The sequence below is a fragment of the Coturnix japonica genome, chromosome 1 (genome assembly GCF_001577835.2).
Source record: "Coturnix japonica isolate 7356 chromosome 1, Coturnix japonica 2.1, whole genome shotgun sequence".
Taxonomy (NCBI): domain Eukaryota; kingdom Metazoa; phylum Chordata; class Aves; order Galliformes; family Phasianidae; genus Coturnix; species Coturnix japonica.
This window is the reverse complement of record NC_029516.1, coordinates 60,011,627-60,029,928: the sequence shown is the minus strand read 5'-3', so window position 1 is coordinate 60,029,928 and position 18,302 is coordinate 60,011,627. Positions and strand designations below refer to the sequence as shown.

At 39.3% G+C, this 18,302-nt stretch overlaps 1 protein-coding gene across 3 annotated transcripts in view; it reads right to left on the bottom strand.

The window, feature by feature from the left end:
• BCAT1 (branched chain amino acid transaminase 1) overlaps positions 1–18,302 on the bottom strand; it is a 60,339-nt gene that overhangs the window by 19,063 nt on the left and 22,974 nt on the right. For 2 of the 3 annotated variants that reach the window (XM_015868283.2, XM_015868273.2), the window contains exons 3-7: positions 10,028–10,228; positions 7,074–7,184; positions 6,108–6,227; positions 4,469–4,632; positions 3,004–3,146 (exon numbers count right to left, since the gene is read on the bottom strand). In XM_015868283.2, coding sequence (XP_015723769.1) covers positions 3,004–3,146; positions 4,469–4,632; positions 6,108–6,227; positions 7,074–7,184; positions 10,028–10,228 — 739 coding nt within the window. Of the gene's footprint in view, positions 1–3,003; positions 3,147–4,468; positions 4,633–6,107; positions 6,228–7,073; positions 7,185–8,809; positions 8,849–10,027; positions 10,229–18,302 lie in introns of those variants that run through there. The other variant, XM_015868293.2, reaches the window with a different exon arrangement.

Sequence of the window (18,302 nt, the reverse complement as noted above, 5' to 3'; positions counted from 1 at the left end):
ATTTTTGCTGTAAGCTTCCAACACAGCAGAAGGCACAATAATTCCTTTTTTATAGCCTACCTGATAATAGGAATAGGTTGCTCACAGAGATGGTAGATTCCCCACCCTTAGGGACATTCAAGGACAGCCTGGACAGGGCTCTGTGCAACCTCATCTAGCTGTAAGTGTCCCTGTTCATTCCAGGGGAGTTGGTCAAGATGACCTTTAAGTATCTCTTCCAACTCAAAAAAATTCTATGATTCTAACACATTCTTGCAGTAGAAATAATCCTTTAACTACTAAAAATAAAAATCAAGTTGCCTGGTGTTTTAACTGAGTGTTCCAGAGAATCCTTTAAAACACGTAACTTAACATGTGCAATATTGAAGAGAGCACTGTTTCTCCCCATTTTAATAACAGCTCAAAAACATTAAACAATACTTGAATGCCATTCACATCTTATCAGTAAAATTAGAAATAGAGCCCAGATGGTTCCAAATCATTCTTAAGAAATTCAGTTTTTTGGAAAATGCACAACTTTCCTGGTTAGCAACTTCCAGGTTAGACATATGTTTAAATTCTACATTTTGTCACAAAGTCAAGCCTAAATTCTAGGCAAAAGAACTGATATTATTAAAGGAAACAGGAATTTCAATGTTGACAGCTTCTTGGGTTTGTTATGTGCTCTGAAGAGGCAGGTGGAAAGCACAGTTGGGTGACTGAAATCTTCAGTTTGTGAATGTCAGCAGTCATTGATGAATGGAATATCATGCTCCCTTAATTATGAAATAGTAGAAAGCCTCAGCCAGAGAAGCAGTGGGCATATAAGTAGCACAGAGCATAGCACAGTGTTTTACAAGAAACTCAGTGGTTTCTTCCAAATGCTTCTACAATGTTTAAATGAGACTTTATTTTTATTTTATTTATTTATTTATTTATTCAGGTTCTTACTGCTATCCAAAAAGGCAATGTTGTAACCGAAAATATGTAGTAAAGGCTTACAAGAAAAGCCTGCTATCACTGGAAGTATGGGTGTTCCTTAGTTTGGACTTAACACAGTTGGATACTTGGTTTGTTAGAACACCACATAGAGCACATTCAGACTATCCTGCAGCGACCCTTGCACACACAAACAAGGGCATTTTCCTTTTGATGGTCATTTGCAATTTCTGCCTCCCTATTTCTGTGTTAGATCACTCTCTCAGCTGCAGAATTTGCATAACAAAACAAATGCACTGCCTAAGTATCTTACAAAGTAAGAGAATATAATGCAAATGCTCTTTAAATCACACTGTAAGTCTATAACCAGGTACATGATGGCACAGATTGTCAGCAGGAGTGATTTTTCAACTGAAGATATGACAAATTAAGCATTAATCACTGCACTGAAGGACTGCAAAGTGCTCCAAGGATGCTAATGACCGTGCCGCATGAAATGGCAGGTTTGCCAGTATACAGTTAGCTTGGGTGGCATGAATTACAAGTTGTTTGCTACAGCACCTCACAATGGTACTATTCAGTTGTACACTGCTAACACAGTGATTGGCAGATCTTTGGAACAGAACGGTGCTGCAGCTGGGTAATTCCAGCATATTCCTGGTTTAAGTACAATAAGAGCATTGAATTCTAATCATGTACCCCCTTCACTGCCCTTTCCTTTGGTAGAACAAGCCAGAATCTATTTTCACATCTCTCTAGTAAAGTTACACAAGGCATCTAAGTACATTGACAAGTCCACTGCTGCTATAACAACAGGATTTCTCATATTTAAATTTTCATTCACAAGGCTTCACAGACTCATTCAGCACTGAGGGAACATATTTTCTCCTCTTAAAGAAGTGCTAAAGATTTTGCACAACAAGAAAAGAAACTGAGCGTGAGATTCAGGTAGCTGGATTCCCATTACATTACACTATCCAAACCACAGCTGCTCTCATGGAACTCTACACTGCAACTGAACGCTGTCAGAAAAGTGTCTGTTTTCAAGGCTAGCCATGGCACTCTGGCTAAATCAGAAACTAAACTCTGCATACAGTGCCATGCGAAGATTCATTAACAATGTTCATGGAAGGCAAGGACTCATAGAAGTCGGGAGGCATCCTTCAATTCACTACCAGGTAAACTGGCTCAGTCCTCCAAAGACTCAAACTCACACTGTATTCTGAACTAGCACTCAGGTACCACAATCACTTCTTAAGCACCGAATATTTGCATGACCTGTGGGCACTTCTGAGATGCCAAAATAAATGGCTCCTCATTTAGTAGACAGTTTTCTAAGCAACATGTATGGGTGACTGTGGATGTGAAAAGGTAAAAATATATTTAAGAATGGTAGCCTATATTCAAGGTATCAACAGAACACTAGTGATGTGGAATGCCTACTGATATATTTGTCTGTCTCCACTGGACATTCAAATTCTTCGAAGAAAGAGCTCAGCGCTTTACCAGACAGATGCTGAAGCACTTTTGGTCATGCTCCAGGAACATATCTCTTGCTGGAAAAAGATGATGGGGACCACTTGTGCAAAGGGACAGAGTCTGAAGAGTTGCACAACCATACGTCATCTTCATTTAGTGTGGCTGCATTGTTTCTGACATGACACCACCAAGATGAAACATCTAAAATTGACAGCAAACTTGCAGTGTGATCCTTTGTACGACTACACTCTCCCCTGAGTACGTGGACTGGTTCAGTGGGTTAGTATGTTATCAATATGCTTTGCTCACAACTGCTCTGGGATCCCCTCATTTACAACGATATGACTGGCAGTCACCTACTAGTTTTCAGAACAGAAGAGACATTCCCTTGTTAAATCATTTTCATTAAAAAGTTTATGATCTACACTCTTAACAATCATTTTATGGATTATGGGAGAAGGTAACTATCCCACCACCACAAAGAAAGGTTAATGACAGTATCTGGGGGGTCACGTTTCTAGAAGCCTTGTACACATAATATGAATAACTGCTTTCTGGTCCCAACTGTCTATTCTATTAGAGTTTTCATGTTGTGTGTTACTGTACCTCCATCTTCATTTATCCAGTAGAGAAATAGATTCATTGTTCCAACTTCAGTTATTTGGTGATCTTCTCCATATAGCCACAGAACCTGCTGGCAGCCTAACTCCAGGGCTTCTTGCTGAGCATAAATAGAAGAACCATAATTCCTTTCAGAAACAAAAAGAAAGAGCAAACAGATAATGAAGATCTGAATGAGTACTTTCTTATTTCTGTGGGTGGTTCAGTACACACTTCATGAGCGAGCACTCTTGCTTAATCATTGCTTCTCCCTGAGATACTTTATTGGAAGAACATTACTGGTATTTTACCAAATCATTTTGTATCTACAAGCCAAAAACTGTGAAGAGCTAAGCAGCATCAACAGCTGAAACACACTCATCCAAATTTTCTCATAATCAAGTATCTTTGCATTTTCTGGATGCTTCAAACATTGCAAGTAGAGAATTTATCAAATAATTTATCCTTATGTAGCAGCTGGAATCCTGGAGATAGAACAGTTCCCATCCAGCTCGTGGTTTTTAAAAAGCAAAACTCCAAAGTGCTGACTGCTCTTGAACTCACAACTACAAATCAAGTCAGCAGTGACTCCAGAGTATTCCCTTTGTAACAGCTGATAAAATAAAGTACAGGAAATAAATAATACATTTCTAAAATGAAACAAAATCCCACAGTTAGGAAGTAAAAATCTCCGAACATCAGAATGAATGTAGGAAAGCAATTTTCTTGCCACTTGATTATTCCACTAGCTCAGCTAGGCAGCATTTGACAACTACTAACATCCTGCCTAGAATAACCTTTCAGGTAGATATTATAAGCTGTGTTCAAACCAGAGACCTAGTATACATAATGAAGTCAATTATCTAACAACATCCAAGTCGCTTGCTCTGGTCGAGTCCTAAGCAGCTTCATTTAGACAACTCAAGTACTTATGTTTCTGCATAAGTGGTGCTTTGGCCTATTTCAACAGAAAACTGCCAGACCATGGTCAGGTACACACGGATAATTGTCTCTTGGTTGTCCACAGACATCCATATACTTCCAGCTAACTGCAGATGGCTTGTTAAGAAAGTTAGCTAAGGTAGAAGGGCAACAGTCAACACATTGCTCACTGCCCAGCTGGCAGCAGGTTGCTGTACTGAATACTGTATGGCGGAAGTTGTATTTCAGTGTCAACTTCTGCAAGGGAAGCAGTCAGAGTACTATATGGACATTTTCCAGCTCCAGTTTCTCAGCTTGAAATGATGTATAATTCTCTCGCCAAATAGTCCCAAGAAAAAAATATGCAATTTAATTGTATAAGAAATATTAAGAAAATACAGTTTTGAAATCCTTGCCATAGTATGTTGTTTGCTTCTCTGCTTTATCTAAAACCTCTACTTTTGCTGGCTTAGATACATCACTAAAAAAATGAATCTCTTTTTTGAAGTAAACGAAGAATCCATACAAATACAGAATCAGGTTTACTTACCCTCCCAGTTTGCAGTCTCCTGTTCCTCCTTTCCAGGCTCTTACATATTTTGGATCTGCCCATAATGAGATTGGATTAAAGCATTCACTTGAAAAGTAAGCACCCACAGGGCTCAGTATGACATACAGCAGGGCTTTAGTTGGCTTCTTCACTCCCAGGGAAGGCTGAAAATGAGGAAGTATAGGCAAGGCAAGTTAAGTTGCTGGCGAACTTCACTCCAAACATCAGATGATATACAATTAGTTTTGGAAATGCTTTCAGTGAACCACAGCAGGGAGAGCTTTTACCAGAACAATGTGAAGTTCTGCAATTAAGAGGAAATATTTATCTAAATTCCATCCTAGTCGAAGTAATGTAGCCCTAATTTTACATGCTGTCACTGTTCACTTATGGCTTTTTTTACTTATTTATATATTAATCTTGAAGCTATTTAAGAATTCAGAAATTACTTCAAAAACCACTATGTAATCCTATGAATTAATTAGAGTAGTGGTCTGTGAAGCCATGTGAGGACAGATGGAAGGATCACCACTAGCAATAATAGCAGCGGAGAAATCAACATCAGCTGTATCAGCAACGAGAATGAGACAATGCCTACTAGAACTGGAACTGCTGGAGAGTTAAGTGACAGCTCCGTAGAGCATGACAATCTAAAACCATTTGTCTATGGGAAATGGTTCACACAGCAGGTCAGGAATTAATCTATTTCCCATACCCCCTCTGACAGATGGCTTCTCACACTTTAGGTCATCATCGTCAGCGTTTAAAGATGAAGGTGAAAAGTCTGATACTGGTCAAAGTCAAAATTCTCTTTAGCTGTATGATTTCTAGCGAAGCTCTAGATCTTGTGTCTAACCCACTTAATTTTCTGTTTTTGTTGCAGGTTATATTAAAAAATAAAATAAAAACTGATCACTAAATTGTTTAAGTTGGAATGAACCTCTGGAGTTCCTGCACTACATGCAATTCTTGGGATCCTGTATGCAGCTAAATGGACTACTTACTATTTCCTCTCCTTTCAGAGGACCTAGTCTCATGGAAACTACAAACTCATTTTTAGTTTCTTAGGTTAGGTGTCCACTAAAACCAAAAATGTTATTTAGCAGGACCAAAACTCTAAGAAAATACTCTGCACAAAGGCCATGAAGCTAGTCTGGTTGTTAGTGTTAGTGTTTCCTAATGTCCAACCTAAACTTACCTTGGCACAACTTGGGGCCATTTTGCCTCGTCCTGTCAGTTGTCACCAATTTATTGTATAGAATCTTCCAAAACTGTACAGAGCATATTTATGTTCCCTATCAGTATTTTAAAGGCATGCATTAACATTTAAAATGTAAAGGGCATTTGTTCTTTTAGTATAAAAATGACGCTTATTTAAATTTTACTGTCATTGCTTACAACAGGCTATTGAAACACTTTGCTCTGTGTTCTGAACCAGTATGTCCACTAGGTGGTGGTGTGGTCAACATAAATTTGCAAAGTAGCGCCACAGGTGACTATCTCAGGCAGAAACATTAAATAATTTGTGCCCCAACTGCAATACTCCTATGTACTGACTACGGTGTATTTTCCTTTTATGGCTGAAGGCTTTTTCCTAATGATTAAATACACTAAATTTAAAAATCAAGAAAGTTTCAACCTCAGTTCCAATTAAGGTAGGACGGATGTACAGGCTGGCTGAAGTGGAGTAGGGGACCCACTCCTTTTCCACTTCCACAAGTTTCCGGATGCACTCTAACAGCTCATTCTGGTCAAAACACTGAGAATGAAAAGCAAAAGGAAAAAAATCTAATTGAGAAATACAACCTGAACACTGTCGTCTTCATAGATCTGTATGTTATGTTGAACATTTCATCAACCCATATGTTTTCATAAGATTACAATACCTTCCTTGAATTAATTTCTTAAGAGATTTAAGATACCACTGTCTTTGACTTTGTTCCTTTTTATACACTTAATGCTCTCCTGCTACTACAAAGCATACTCCTGAGGCAGAAAGAAGTAGCTATTGCTACTTCTTGTCTTCAAAGCACATGGAGAGAACTCCCTGTGCAGTCAACTCCTTCTCTTCCCAGGGAGTACTGTGAGCTACTTCTTCTTCTTCTGCAAAGACCAGAAGAATCCCCTGGGTTATGGCTCCAATGAGCACACTAAGACTCCCAGACTTACTACAAAGCAAGTAAGCACAGGAGGAAATTAACTGGCCAATATACAACTTCTAAAAGCAGCATCAAGTTCCAGCATAAACAAAAAAGAAGGCACTCAGATGTGAAAGGATTTAACTGAGGAAAAAAGAAAAGTAACCACAGTCGTGACAGAGCAATTTAATCAGAGGTATGCATGCAAGTACATGCAGAACAATGGTCAACCCTCAGAAGATAAGACTTTATGTATCTGAGGCACAACGGAGAAAGGAAAACACTGTTTTTAATAGAAAATATAATTTCAAACCATTCACTGAATAAGGTCTCATCGAGTTTAACAGAAATATTCAAGAGTTAGTGTAGTTCATAAGTGTTAAGATACCACAAAATTGAGGAGATCTGCACTCTGAAAATAAAAATATGCTCTGACTTAAGGAGAGTAAAATGCCTTAGCTACATACTGGTAGAGTCATTCGTCTTGCTGATCGTGCCATCCTCTCCATATTGAGGCCTGGCCGGAACAGGCGGATTTTGCCATCCACTCCACGGTAGGCCTTCAATCCTTCAAACAACTATGAAGCCAAAAAGGAGAGAAAAGAAATCAAATAGTAATTGAGGCATGCTATCCCATGATGACCTAAGTAAAAGTAAGACATGTGCTTTGCGAACAAAAGAACTTTCCTGCTCACAGAACTCAAAGCATAAATGCTAACCTTTTAATCCTTGCAACACACTCCTGAGAAGTAGCACTATGATGTTTCTATCAAAAAGATGACCTATCAATGCTTCTCATATATCTTCCTTTCAGGGAACTTATCAGTAACCTCATAATTTGGTTATCGCCATTAAAATTTGGAGCATGTGTTTGACTTAACTATGACCTCATATCTTGACTGATATCTAAGGTTCTGTTGCAGTTCTTAGTGCAGCTGTAGCAAAATCGTGGTCACTCATTTACCTCATATGTCCACACGCTGTAGAAGGCGGTTTAGTTAGCATGTAAGATAGGTGCACCAGCTTTGTACTACAGGTGAATGTTTTTTCTTTTCTCTACTTTAAAGGAAACTTAACTTTGTCATAATCACCCCATCAACCTGCAGAATGTAGATGGTTAGCACTGATAGTTCACCAGAAACTCCTCCCAAAACTGCCCTCCGAGCAGAACACTCTACAGTGTATCCAAGCAACAGCAAAAGCACCCAAATGCCCACAGAATATCCAGAGTTATTTGCAGTTGTAGACTGATAATTTTCAGTTTTAGTTATAGGCAGATCACCTATATATTACATAATTTCACATTGATACATATTTTTACATAAGTACTACTTAGATAAAGTATTAAAGGGTCATTCAAGCTTACAGAGTTTAGATTTTTAGAGCTTATTTTCTGAAGCATTTCTTTGAATGGTAATTTTCACTATAAGTTCCATAAATTCAATTGTATCACTTCTATTCTTCTGTTTCCTAAAAAATGGCTGGAAATGCATTCTGTGCGGTTAGAAGACCACACATGCAGGTTTTTGAACCTGGAAAAAGAATTCTACATTTGTGTGTAGGTACTTTTATTACAACAATCGTGGCTTTGTTATTACCAAATTCTACAGCATTTTCCCATAAGGATCAATTGAAATGCAGTGTTCAAAATGCTTTTGTACGGTCCCTTGATATGATATCTTGGTATGACACCTTGATATGATTCTTATTGCATCATTAGCTAATACCACATTTCTCTAATGCTACATGTTCTCATCACAGAACAGTTGTTTCCCCCCACCCTTCTCCCAAAGACATTTATAGAACTTTTAATGAAAGGGAAAAGGAAGGAATGTTTCTACTAAGATCTGATCAATGGTTTGAGAAATAAGTAAGCATGACTTCATTACTGAAACACAAAGTCTTCTCAAGCTGTTAAATCTTTTGTTCCAAAAAGTTTTAACCTTCCAGAGCTCAGCAAAACCTCTTGCACATTACAAAGGGAGACAGTGATGTGTTCCAGAAATGCCCAACTTGAATAAAAGCAACTGTTATTGTTGCTTGATGATTAGTTACTACAGTAGTGTGCAAACAATACTGTCTGACATCTGTACATCACAGGAGCTGGATCTGAAATTCAGCAGATCCAGTCTATCACACTGCATCATGAAGGGCAAGGAAAAAGGGGAGGGAATGCCAAATTCATCATTTTTATTATACCCACTGCGTATTCATTGAGCCACAGCATTGGCACCAGATTCTCCTCTGTCTGTCCTCTTGTCTAGAGGAAACGTGATGCAGTAAGGGTAAAAGAATAAAAAAATGGAAAAAAATAAGAGCATATTCATATTAGCAATGATTTCAAACTGGGCCAGAGGCCAAGCATTAAAGTAATATGCTACTCAGAGTGAAATATAGATTTGGGACTCCAGCGTGGTTTCATGCTCCTTGGGCAGATCAAGAGCTGCAGGACCTATTATAATTGACACAGGACTTTTGGAGGTTTGGTGACTAGGTGGGAAAAAACAGCAAACACAAAAAATGGTGAAGGTAAGAGCTCAATGACAAGAAGGGAAATGCTCCATCCTTCCCTTTCATTAGTGGTTTAAAATAAATTTTTTTTTTTAAAAAAAAAAAAAAAAAAGGAAAGAGAAATAATAAAGATGCATAAGCACCTCCACTAACATCAGTGAAGAGACTCCCACCTACCCGTATATGGGAGGAAAAGCAGGCTTCCATTTCTACTCTATGCTTACAAGTAGTTCAGTGTACACCAGCAAGGCTCTCACATAGATGTGATAGCCAAAGCTGCTCTGGAGACACAAAAGGCAGCCTTAGACAGTAAGCAGCTAAGCACGGAAACTATTAACCACGCTGGTTTCCGACTTAACATTTCATTTTCAAAAGTTCCTTGTCGAATATTTTCTGCTTGGATATACCTGGATATGCTGAATGTCTCAGACCTTGTCTGGAGCTCTCCAGACTTGTTTAGAAACAAGCATGTGTCTAGTCTATCCCACAATCCAAGCCACGAACCTTCAAAACAGCTTAAAATAAGTTTCACATTCAGACCCCAAATCAAAGCTTCTCTTAGAATTTCACAGGACTTCAATAAGTTACATCTGTGACAGCAGCTAGACTGATCCTCTGTCAGTGAGGCAAAATGCCTTGTCAAATGAATTTGACACTATACAAGAAAGGGCTCTCATTCCAGTAGGCTATGAAGTTAAGTGAGCTGGAATCCACACACCAGCGCCACATCTGAGTTTTATCAACATAAACACAATCCTGTCATAAATAAGGGAAATATTCTGGAAGGACATCAGCTAACAGCTCGAATTGTACCTGGATACTAAAGCATTAACTGTTCATGTATTACAATGCTTAGGTTTTAGAATCTAATGAAACAAAATAGAGGTTTCCAAAAGGACTGGGTACTTACTTCAGTAGCATAATGCAGAGACGAACAGGCTGGATGCAAGGAGAGGTTCTGAAGAGGTCTAATACAAGGCTTCTCCCATCCTGAAGCTGAGGACCATTCAATTGTCAGCATATTATCAGTGAACACAGTTCCAAATACCAAACCACTGGTGTCTGGTTTTTCCTTGAAAGTCGTGGCTGGGGTGATAATCAAGTCTGAAGCCTGGAGGAACATGAAACCAAAATGTATACAAAATAATGAAATCAGACTTACTTAAAAATGAACCCACGAGTGAACATGGGCAAATACAATATTTCATCTGCAAATATATTAATTGACAGAACTGTTAAGGGTGGCTACCAACAGGTAACTCGTAAAGTATTTCTGTGTATGTACATGTGGAGTGCTGCTTAGACTGGACAGTGTTATCACAGTCTGAAGCACCCTTAAGCAGAGGAAATTGTACAAGGTGGAGAAAAAAACAACAACAAAACACACAAACAAATAGAAAATTACCAGGTGAAAATTTCTATGACAATTAGATTATCAAATCTACAGAAGTTCCAGAAGCTCCCATTTGTTGTATCACAGAACACAAGCAGGTCATCATAACCTAATCCCCCTCATAAGCAGGCATGTTAGGTGGATTTCTCTCTAATGCTTAAAACCGGTGTGAGATCTGAGTCAGCAGATTAATTGGGTCATGCTAACTTGTTTATCACATATGTATTTTCCTAGAAGGAAGGCTGCATGTTTCCCTGCATGATGAACAAACAGTAAAGACTTTCCCTTGCAATCTGTGACTAGCTGCAGAAATACACCATACATTTTGGTAACTGGTTTTGGCAGGGAGACAGGTAATGTTCTTTATAGAAGCTTGGGTGGTGTTAGTCACTGTAAAGAACAACAGGAAGAAGGAAAGCAAGATCTCTGGCAAGCCACTCCACCTCATCATACACATAGAGGGGTAAAACAAATGGCGACAGTTATGAAGTTTTTTTTATTGCTATCATTCAGTACCTGAAAGGTGCTTACAGCAAGCTCGGGGTTAGTCTCTTCTTACTGGTGACAGGACGGGTGGAAATGGCCTCAAGTTGTGCCAGGGTGAGTTTAGGTTGGATATCAGGAAAAACTTCCCTACAGAAACGGTTGTTAAGCACTGGAATAGGCTGCTCAGGGAGGTGGTTGAGTCACCATCCCTGGACGGGTTTAAAAACCATTTGGATGCGGTGCTCAGGGGCATTATTTAGCGGAGGGCTGTTAGTTAGGGTAGTATGGTTAGGTTGAGGTTGGACTTGTTGATTTTTGAGGTCTTTTTCAACCTGAGTGATTCTATGATCCTATGATTCTAAGAAGTGCAAAGAGCTTGAACCGCTTTCTCCCTTCTCATTTCTACAATACCTAAACATTCAAGCTGCTCCAGTCAGAGTGCAAGAAAGAATTCAAGAAACAGTCCCATTTGAAGCTCCGTTTTCTTTCCTATCATGACTCAGAAAGCACTGCAGACCCCCACAAGAAACTTTACTCTTCTGTGCTTGTACAGAATAGACTAGAATATAAGTACACCAGATTCTTGTGCAAGTACTTGCACAAGCACTAGAACAGAGGGTCTGCCAGAGACACCACTAACTTTGGCTTTTCAGACCCAGCACACACATTTTACAAAATACAAAAGATTAGACTCAAGCTTTTGATAAAGAGCACGCACACATTCATCTCTGTAAATAACCTGATTTTCAAGAGGTCTTTAATGAACAGTGGCCTGTTTCATATTGGCAGTACTTGTTGCTGTTGTTCTCCCTAATAGCTTAGATGTGAAATTAACTTAGAGCCGGAGCACATGAGTTTCAAACTATCTCCAATTATAGGTCTTGTCTGGATATTACAGTGCATTAGCCTGGCTGAACTAATACATAAACTGAGGAAACAACAAATGCCCTTAAAACTCTTGAGAGAGCCCTTTATCCTGCAGATGGTAAATGCTCCAATGGGAAAAGCAAGAAATAACGATGTCTTGAAAATAAAAATGAATTGTACCTGACAACCTCTTATTACAGATATCACAGAAGACTGTGAATAAAAATGAAAGCCACAAAGGAGTGTTTGCAGTTTTATTCAGTGCAATTCTGTGTTGAGAAAAAAACACTTATGGAGGAGTAGGTTGTCATTGGCTTTATCTCAGGGCAGAGATGCTTGAATCTCAGCTTCTAACAGAATCATACTGCCAGTGGAATTAACAGTACCCCCTGAAGTCAAGGCTCCTGTCTAAGCTCAGGTCCCTTTCATTAAGGTGACTATCTTTACACTGAACTGCTTTGAGGATGGGAATTATCATATGCAGTCTCGACCCTTTACAAATCCCATCCATGTGCTGATTTCTGCCACAGTTTGTCTCTTCTTCATTTGTGGCACAACAGCTAATTATAAGACAGCTCTTTATACAGCTAGATAAGCTTAACTGTGTTAACAAATATCCTTTAAGGACAATGAAGGATTTTAATATGGCTCTTCTAACAAGCCCAAAAGCACATATAGAGCGAACAGCAAGCTGCAACCGTAAGCACAAACATCCTTCTGTGGGTGCATTTGGTATTTATTTGACCCAATTTTATCACCAAAGATATTCCTCCAGCTTCACAGACCTGCAGTTCAAAAGATCCTTGGAAAGACACTCTGTTGAGTGATAATAAAATCATGCCAATAAATCAAAATCAAATCACTGAGGGTAGGAGTGGTTGGAGAGCCCATCCTGAGGGGAATCCCTTCCTCTCACAGTGTAGTCTCAGCCTCTTATCTGAGAAGTTCCTGCTGATACCAACATGACCTCCAGAGCAAAGTTTTAACCAGCCCAAACAGTGAAGATGTATTTATGACCTCCTGGAACCAAGGGAGTTGTTATGCCCATTACTGAACCCTACCTTCCTTACCCTACAGAGATGCCCAGGTGAGCATTTGTTTATTTCATCCTCCTCCTTCCCAAATTTCATTAGGTGTGGCTGTTTTCACCACACTTAAACTACTAGAACATAAGTAGTACACTGAGGAGCAGTATATTGAGTATATTGGGGAATTCATTTCACGTACCTGAACTTTTCAAAGCGCTATTCTGGGCCAAATATTTCTGTCATTTACTTGAGTACAAACAGACTCAGCAGTAATGCAGCTCACACATTACCTAACCCTAATAGCAAGTTTCAGCAGACATCCTCAAAACATTAACGTACAAATGATACTGACTGTAATCTCTCATGAAACAGGTAACCTCCCTGACCGCTAGTCAAAGTGAATCACTCAAGATCACAAAGCAACTGTAATTATTAATTAGTTATGCTGAGCTTTTAAGCATATCTTAGGAAAGATTAGAGCCTTCTGATGCAGTAACAGATATGGAAGCACAGACAAAATTGAGTAACTTGTTTTGGTTTTGCTCTTTTGAATGTGGTTGCAGACATGGAACAGATTTTGAGGAAGAGATTACAAAGAACACAAGGAGTTACTGTAGTGGGGAGAGGCAACAGAGTGTAGCTGGAGGAGCTGAGCAGAACCAGGCTGGGACAAAACAGGATTTTTTTGAGGAGGATGTCACCAGAGCTGAGGATGTTACTTTCCTGCCCTTCTGGCTGCTGCATCTTCATCGCTGCCTTTGGACCCTTCCCAAGGCATGTACCTCTGTTTCAGGAATCCATTCTTCCTGCTGGAAAAGTTACTTTCCTCCCTCAACACCTTCTGCCTGTCCACCTTAACATGAGGCTCCCTCAGTGTGGCAAGCTAAGGAGAGGAGGCCTGCACTGCATGGAGAAGCTGTGCTGGGGAAGCAGGCTGGGCTACTAACCATGTGAAGTAAGAAGCCACTTTCTCCAGTCTCTGGAATCTGAAATACTCTTAGAAAGTTTTTTTTGGCCTTGAAGTCAATAAGCCAATGGCTACCTTTTGTCTGTTGCTCATTTAGCTCCTTCTCCTCCTATACGCCATGGTGCATGTGGCAGAACAGCCAGGTCATACAGGAAGGTGTCCAGGTGGGTTCTGAATATCTCCAGAGAAGAGTCCACAGCCTCTCTGGGTAGCCTGTTCCAATGCTCTGTCACCCTCACAGTAATGATATCCTTCCTCGTATTTAGATGGAACTTCCTATCTTCCAGTTTGTACTCACTGCCCCTTGTTCTGTCACTGGGCACTAACCCAGCAGCCTCCTGTGGCAGGGTTCAGGCTAATATGGAAGCACAGGAGTGCTTCCACAGAGCAGCTACTCTGTGCAGCCACAGAAAATAGGAACCTGATCCAGAAGAGTGCTCATCACATGGTCCTATTTTCTGTAGGCTGATGTTATGAGTCATGTTTAACAGCCAGTACTGAACAAACAAGCATAGTTTGTGCCAAGCTATTGCCAAACTTGAGAAATCAGGGATGACACATCCACTCCTCCATCAGGGCATCCGACCAGACAGCCGCAGTGCTGCACTATGCAAGAAGGAAGTGGGAAAAGGTCACAAGGGCTGTGCATCTTTTTAGGGTAACCAGTTATTTTCTCCTCCACTGGGACCAAACACTAACTTATTTGCCCATTCCTAATTCCTGCCTTAGAAACAGAAACACCGAATACTGCTCTAGTGGATGCAACCTCTTCTTGCAGTTCTTATTTTGGTCTCATTTGTCTGACTTACTAACTCAGGTCTATCACTAGCAGACACCACAGCAGCACAGTCTACTTAAGCAAAAAATGAGGCAATTCTGAGCTGACGTTGGGCAAGCCACTGCCCTTTGCTTTTGTTTATTTTCTCATGTCATCTTCTTTAGAAAAGACTGCTTTTTCTGAGGCAGAAACCATCACTTACTGTACAGAGCTAAGACCAGTATGACTCTGATCACAGTAATAAAGTCTGCAGCAGAAACAATAAGATCAATAATGATCATATTAACTCTAAACAGAGTAAGACAGTTAAATGAATTCTTAGAAATTTATTACTAGTTTACAAGTACAAACAGTAAAATAAGCTACCCTACAATCCTTTTACTGTCATTACTATTTTAAATTTACAGCAGAGCCTGAGGCTTGAAAATGGAAATTATGCCAAGCAGGAAGAAAATACTAATCTTCCTGTTACAAAACGGGAGGGAGAGAGAGAAAAAGAGCAAGAAACAAAATATAATAAAGTATATTCTGCAGCCACAAGGAGAATACCCAGAAATTTTTAAACATAACGCTTCCATGAAACTTCATTTGGGAATACTTGTTAGCACATGTAATTGGACTAGGGCCTGGAAACATTGCATCAGGTTGACAGGACACTGGGTAATAAAAAACAGAACAAGTGACAAACCAAAGGGAGGCAAGGCTCTGAATCACTTGTGAATGAATCATGGAAGCAACCAAAAACATGGCTAGAAGGACTTTGTCTATCTTTGTCTGGATGCCATCCTCTGCATGGCATGTGTCTAAACTATTCATAAGAGATATTTATCAAATATTTGTGAAACCCAAGGATGAGCTTCTGCTACACCCCTCAAGCAACAGGAAGGGAGAATGGAACAGCAAATTGTTGACTTCTTTAGCCTTTCCCCTCACCTGGTGCATGTTCCGCCTCTGATGCAGGAGCAGGCAGCACAAAAAAATGCCTAGCTCTAGTGAGGTGATAGATATGTGGTTGGAATTTACTTGAACTCTTGCCTTGGAGGATGAAAAGGGCACACAGTGCAGCTCAAAATGCAATCTGAAGCTCCCACAATGCACCAGAAGTTAAATAAAAGCGCTGGAAAGCTACTGTCAGGCTGGCTTGTAGATAAAGCACAGGAAAAAATAGGCTTGCCTTACAAAACACACATGCACATGCATACAGCAAAATAAAACTGATTTCAATGGCACTAATTACATTTTGAATGTTTCCATATTTACTTGAATGTTGCCCTGCCCCTTGATCTGATCCAAAGGTCATTTAAGCTAATCAAGGCTATTTCCTCCATCTTTGCAGAATTTTGAATTGTAAAGGAGGCAAAACTACCTGATCTTCACAGCCTCACCCATTTCTATTCCTTTGGGTAACTTAAATAGATTAGTAATCATTTCTTGCTTTATTTTTCATTGTTTGTTCATTGTGGTTTTTGTTACAATCTACTAGTTTGTTCTCCATTGATATAAGTTTCAGAAGTCAACTATTTTTAAAGAAAGATGAAAAAAAGGAATTTCTGCAGATCATAAGGAAATCTTCTGCTTGATATCAAGGTAACCTTAAAGAAAACATGCATTTCATTTTAACTGTGTCTATCTCCTTGACTCCAGTATTTTTGGATCTACTCACTGCTACTGCTGGTCAGCTTAGTTACATAAAAATCCTATCTGGTGCTTACAGCACTTCATGTCTGCAATGTAGATATACCACAGCTTTTTGCTCAGAAAGAAGCAATTCCGTATAGAGTGATAAGTGAAATCGCAGTCAGCAATTCCGTAATAGCCTGATTCCTTCCACAGGAAGTCCTCTCAGATTCATATTCAAACACTTCCACAAATAGAAGACTAGGGCCCTTTCCTACTAAAAGAGCACATTAACTACTTACACTATTCACGTTATTTACTGTTAGTATATACTGCTTCCTCAAAATCTCTGGCAGTTTGGTTAGCACTATTACTGGTGCTGTGCTTCTGCTTGCTTACAACTGCTGTATTTCTGTAGTGTAGCATAAACACGGCGATCCATTTTTAGAATGTTTGCCTAGAAGAAGGTTTGAGTCTAACACAAGCTGAGGCCTGTGACACATAACTGGAATAGCAAGATCTGTGATATTTCACTAATGGCACCATTTTGTATAGCAGTGCAGTGCTTTAGATGTTTGAGTAATGTTGCGTGAAAAATACAGAAGTATAAATTTGGTGCAGAAAAATTAGAGATGCTACTGTTCCTGGGTTCAGGAAATACTGTAATTTCTATTTCACACATAGAAACTGAAACGAAAAGTGAAATCTGTATTTTTTAATTTATACACTTGTTATCTTTAATATTTATTTTTATTATTTTTAAGAAGCCTTATTGATGGAAGAAATGAATTGCAAACCTAAATTTCAGTCAAAGAAGTTGGAAATATTTGGCCTAATTAAGCCAGCCACTCACAAACATGTTATGCGGACAGCCGAGAATAGAATCATAATCTCACATGCCCAAGTAACAGGCAGTTACAATTAAATCTTCTTACCCTTAGTTTAATAAGATTGCAAACATGCAGGGAGGTGGACTTATGGAATGGAAGCGTTCAGAATTTTCCACGGAATATCCCAAGCTGAAAAGGAACTACAAGGATTTCGTATGGAATTCCATAAACCTCTTTTGGGAACATAGAACACTTTCAAGATACAGTCACTTATGCAGAGATTGAAGGAATAATTCTAAAATCTCAGTTAACCTTACCTGCCTTTTTCTTTTACTCCAGCTCTCTCATGCTGGTGGACAGAAGTTTTATAAATTGCCATAAATTTCACAGCTTGATCTGCCATGTTTTCCCAGTTCATTCTGTTCAGCACTTTCCTAGAAACAGCTCCTACATATGAGATTAAGATTCAGCCTTGTAGGCCATTAGTCCTTGAGAGGTAGATTAGAGGGATGATTTCAGAAGCAAGCAGAAAGGCCAACAGTGTCCGATAGAAAAGAAAAACCAAAAACTAAATTCTCTTCCTAAACCTGAGTTCCTGTTTATTATGTGTTCAACAATGAAAACATTTAATGTCAGACCTGCTAAAATTTTGCGTTTTAAATACAATTCTTCACACCTTAGGAAAAAATAAGTACAGAAGAAGGCACAAACCAAAAGAATTATCTAAGAGCATTACAAAATCTTTGTGCTCTTAAGCTCCTACTTAGAAGAAGACAAAGTATCACTTTCTTTGTGCTATAACTTAACTGAGCAAAACTGTCCTCTGGCTGTTTTTTCCAGCATTTTTCTTTTATCTTTGCTAAAAGCTCCCGTTAGTTGAAGACAATTAGCTATATTTGCAAATCCTACAACTTCAGATAATGGGAATATCAGAAGCTCAGAAAACCTATTTGCTTTTGTCTGTAGTGATTAGGGGGCCATTACACATCTGAAGACAAACACAGAACTCCTTCATGCCACCAAACCAAAACTGAATAAAGCTGTGCCAGCTGTCAAATGCTGCCATAGAGATGGGGTCCCCCAGAGCAAAAGAAACTTAACTGCAGACTGTTGGGAAACATGACTGAGTGTCCATATGCTTCGGCAGGTAAATAATTCATTGATTTGAGCAGAACAGGACAACTTGAGAAGAAGGGAGAGAGGAAGAGAAATGAAAATA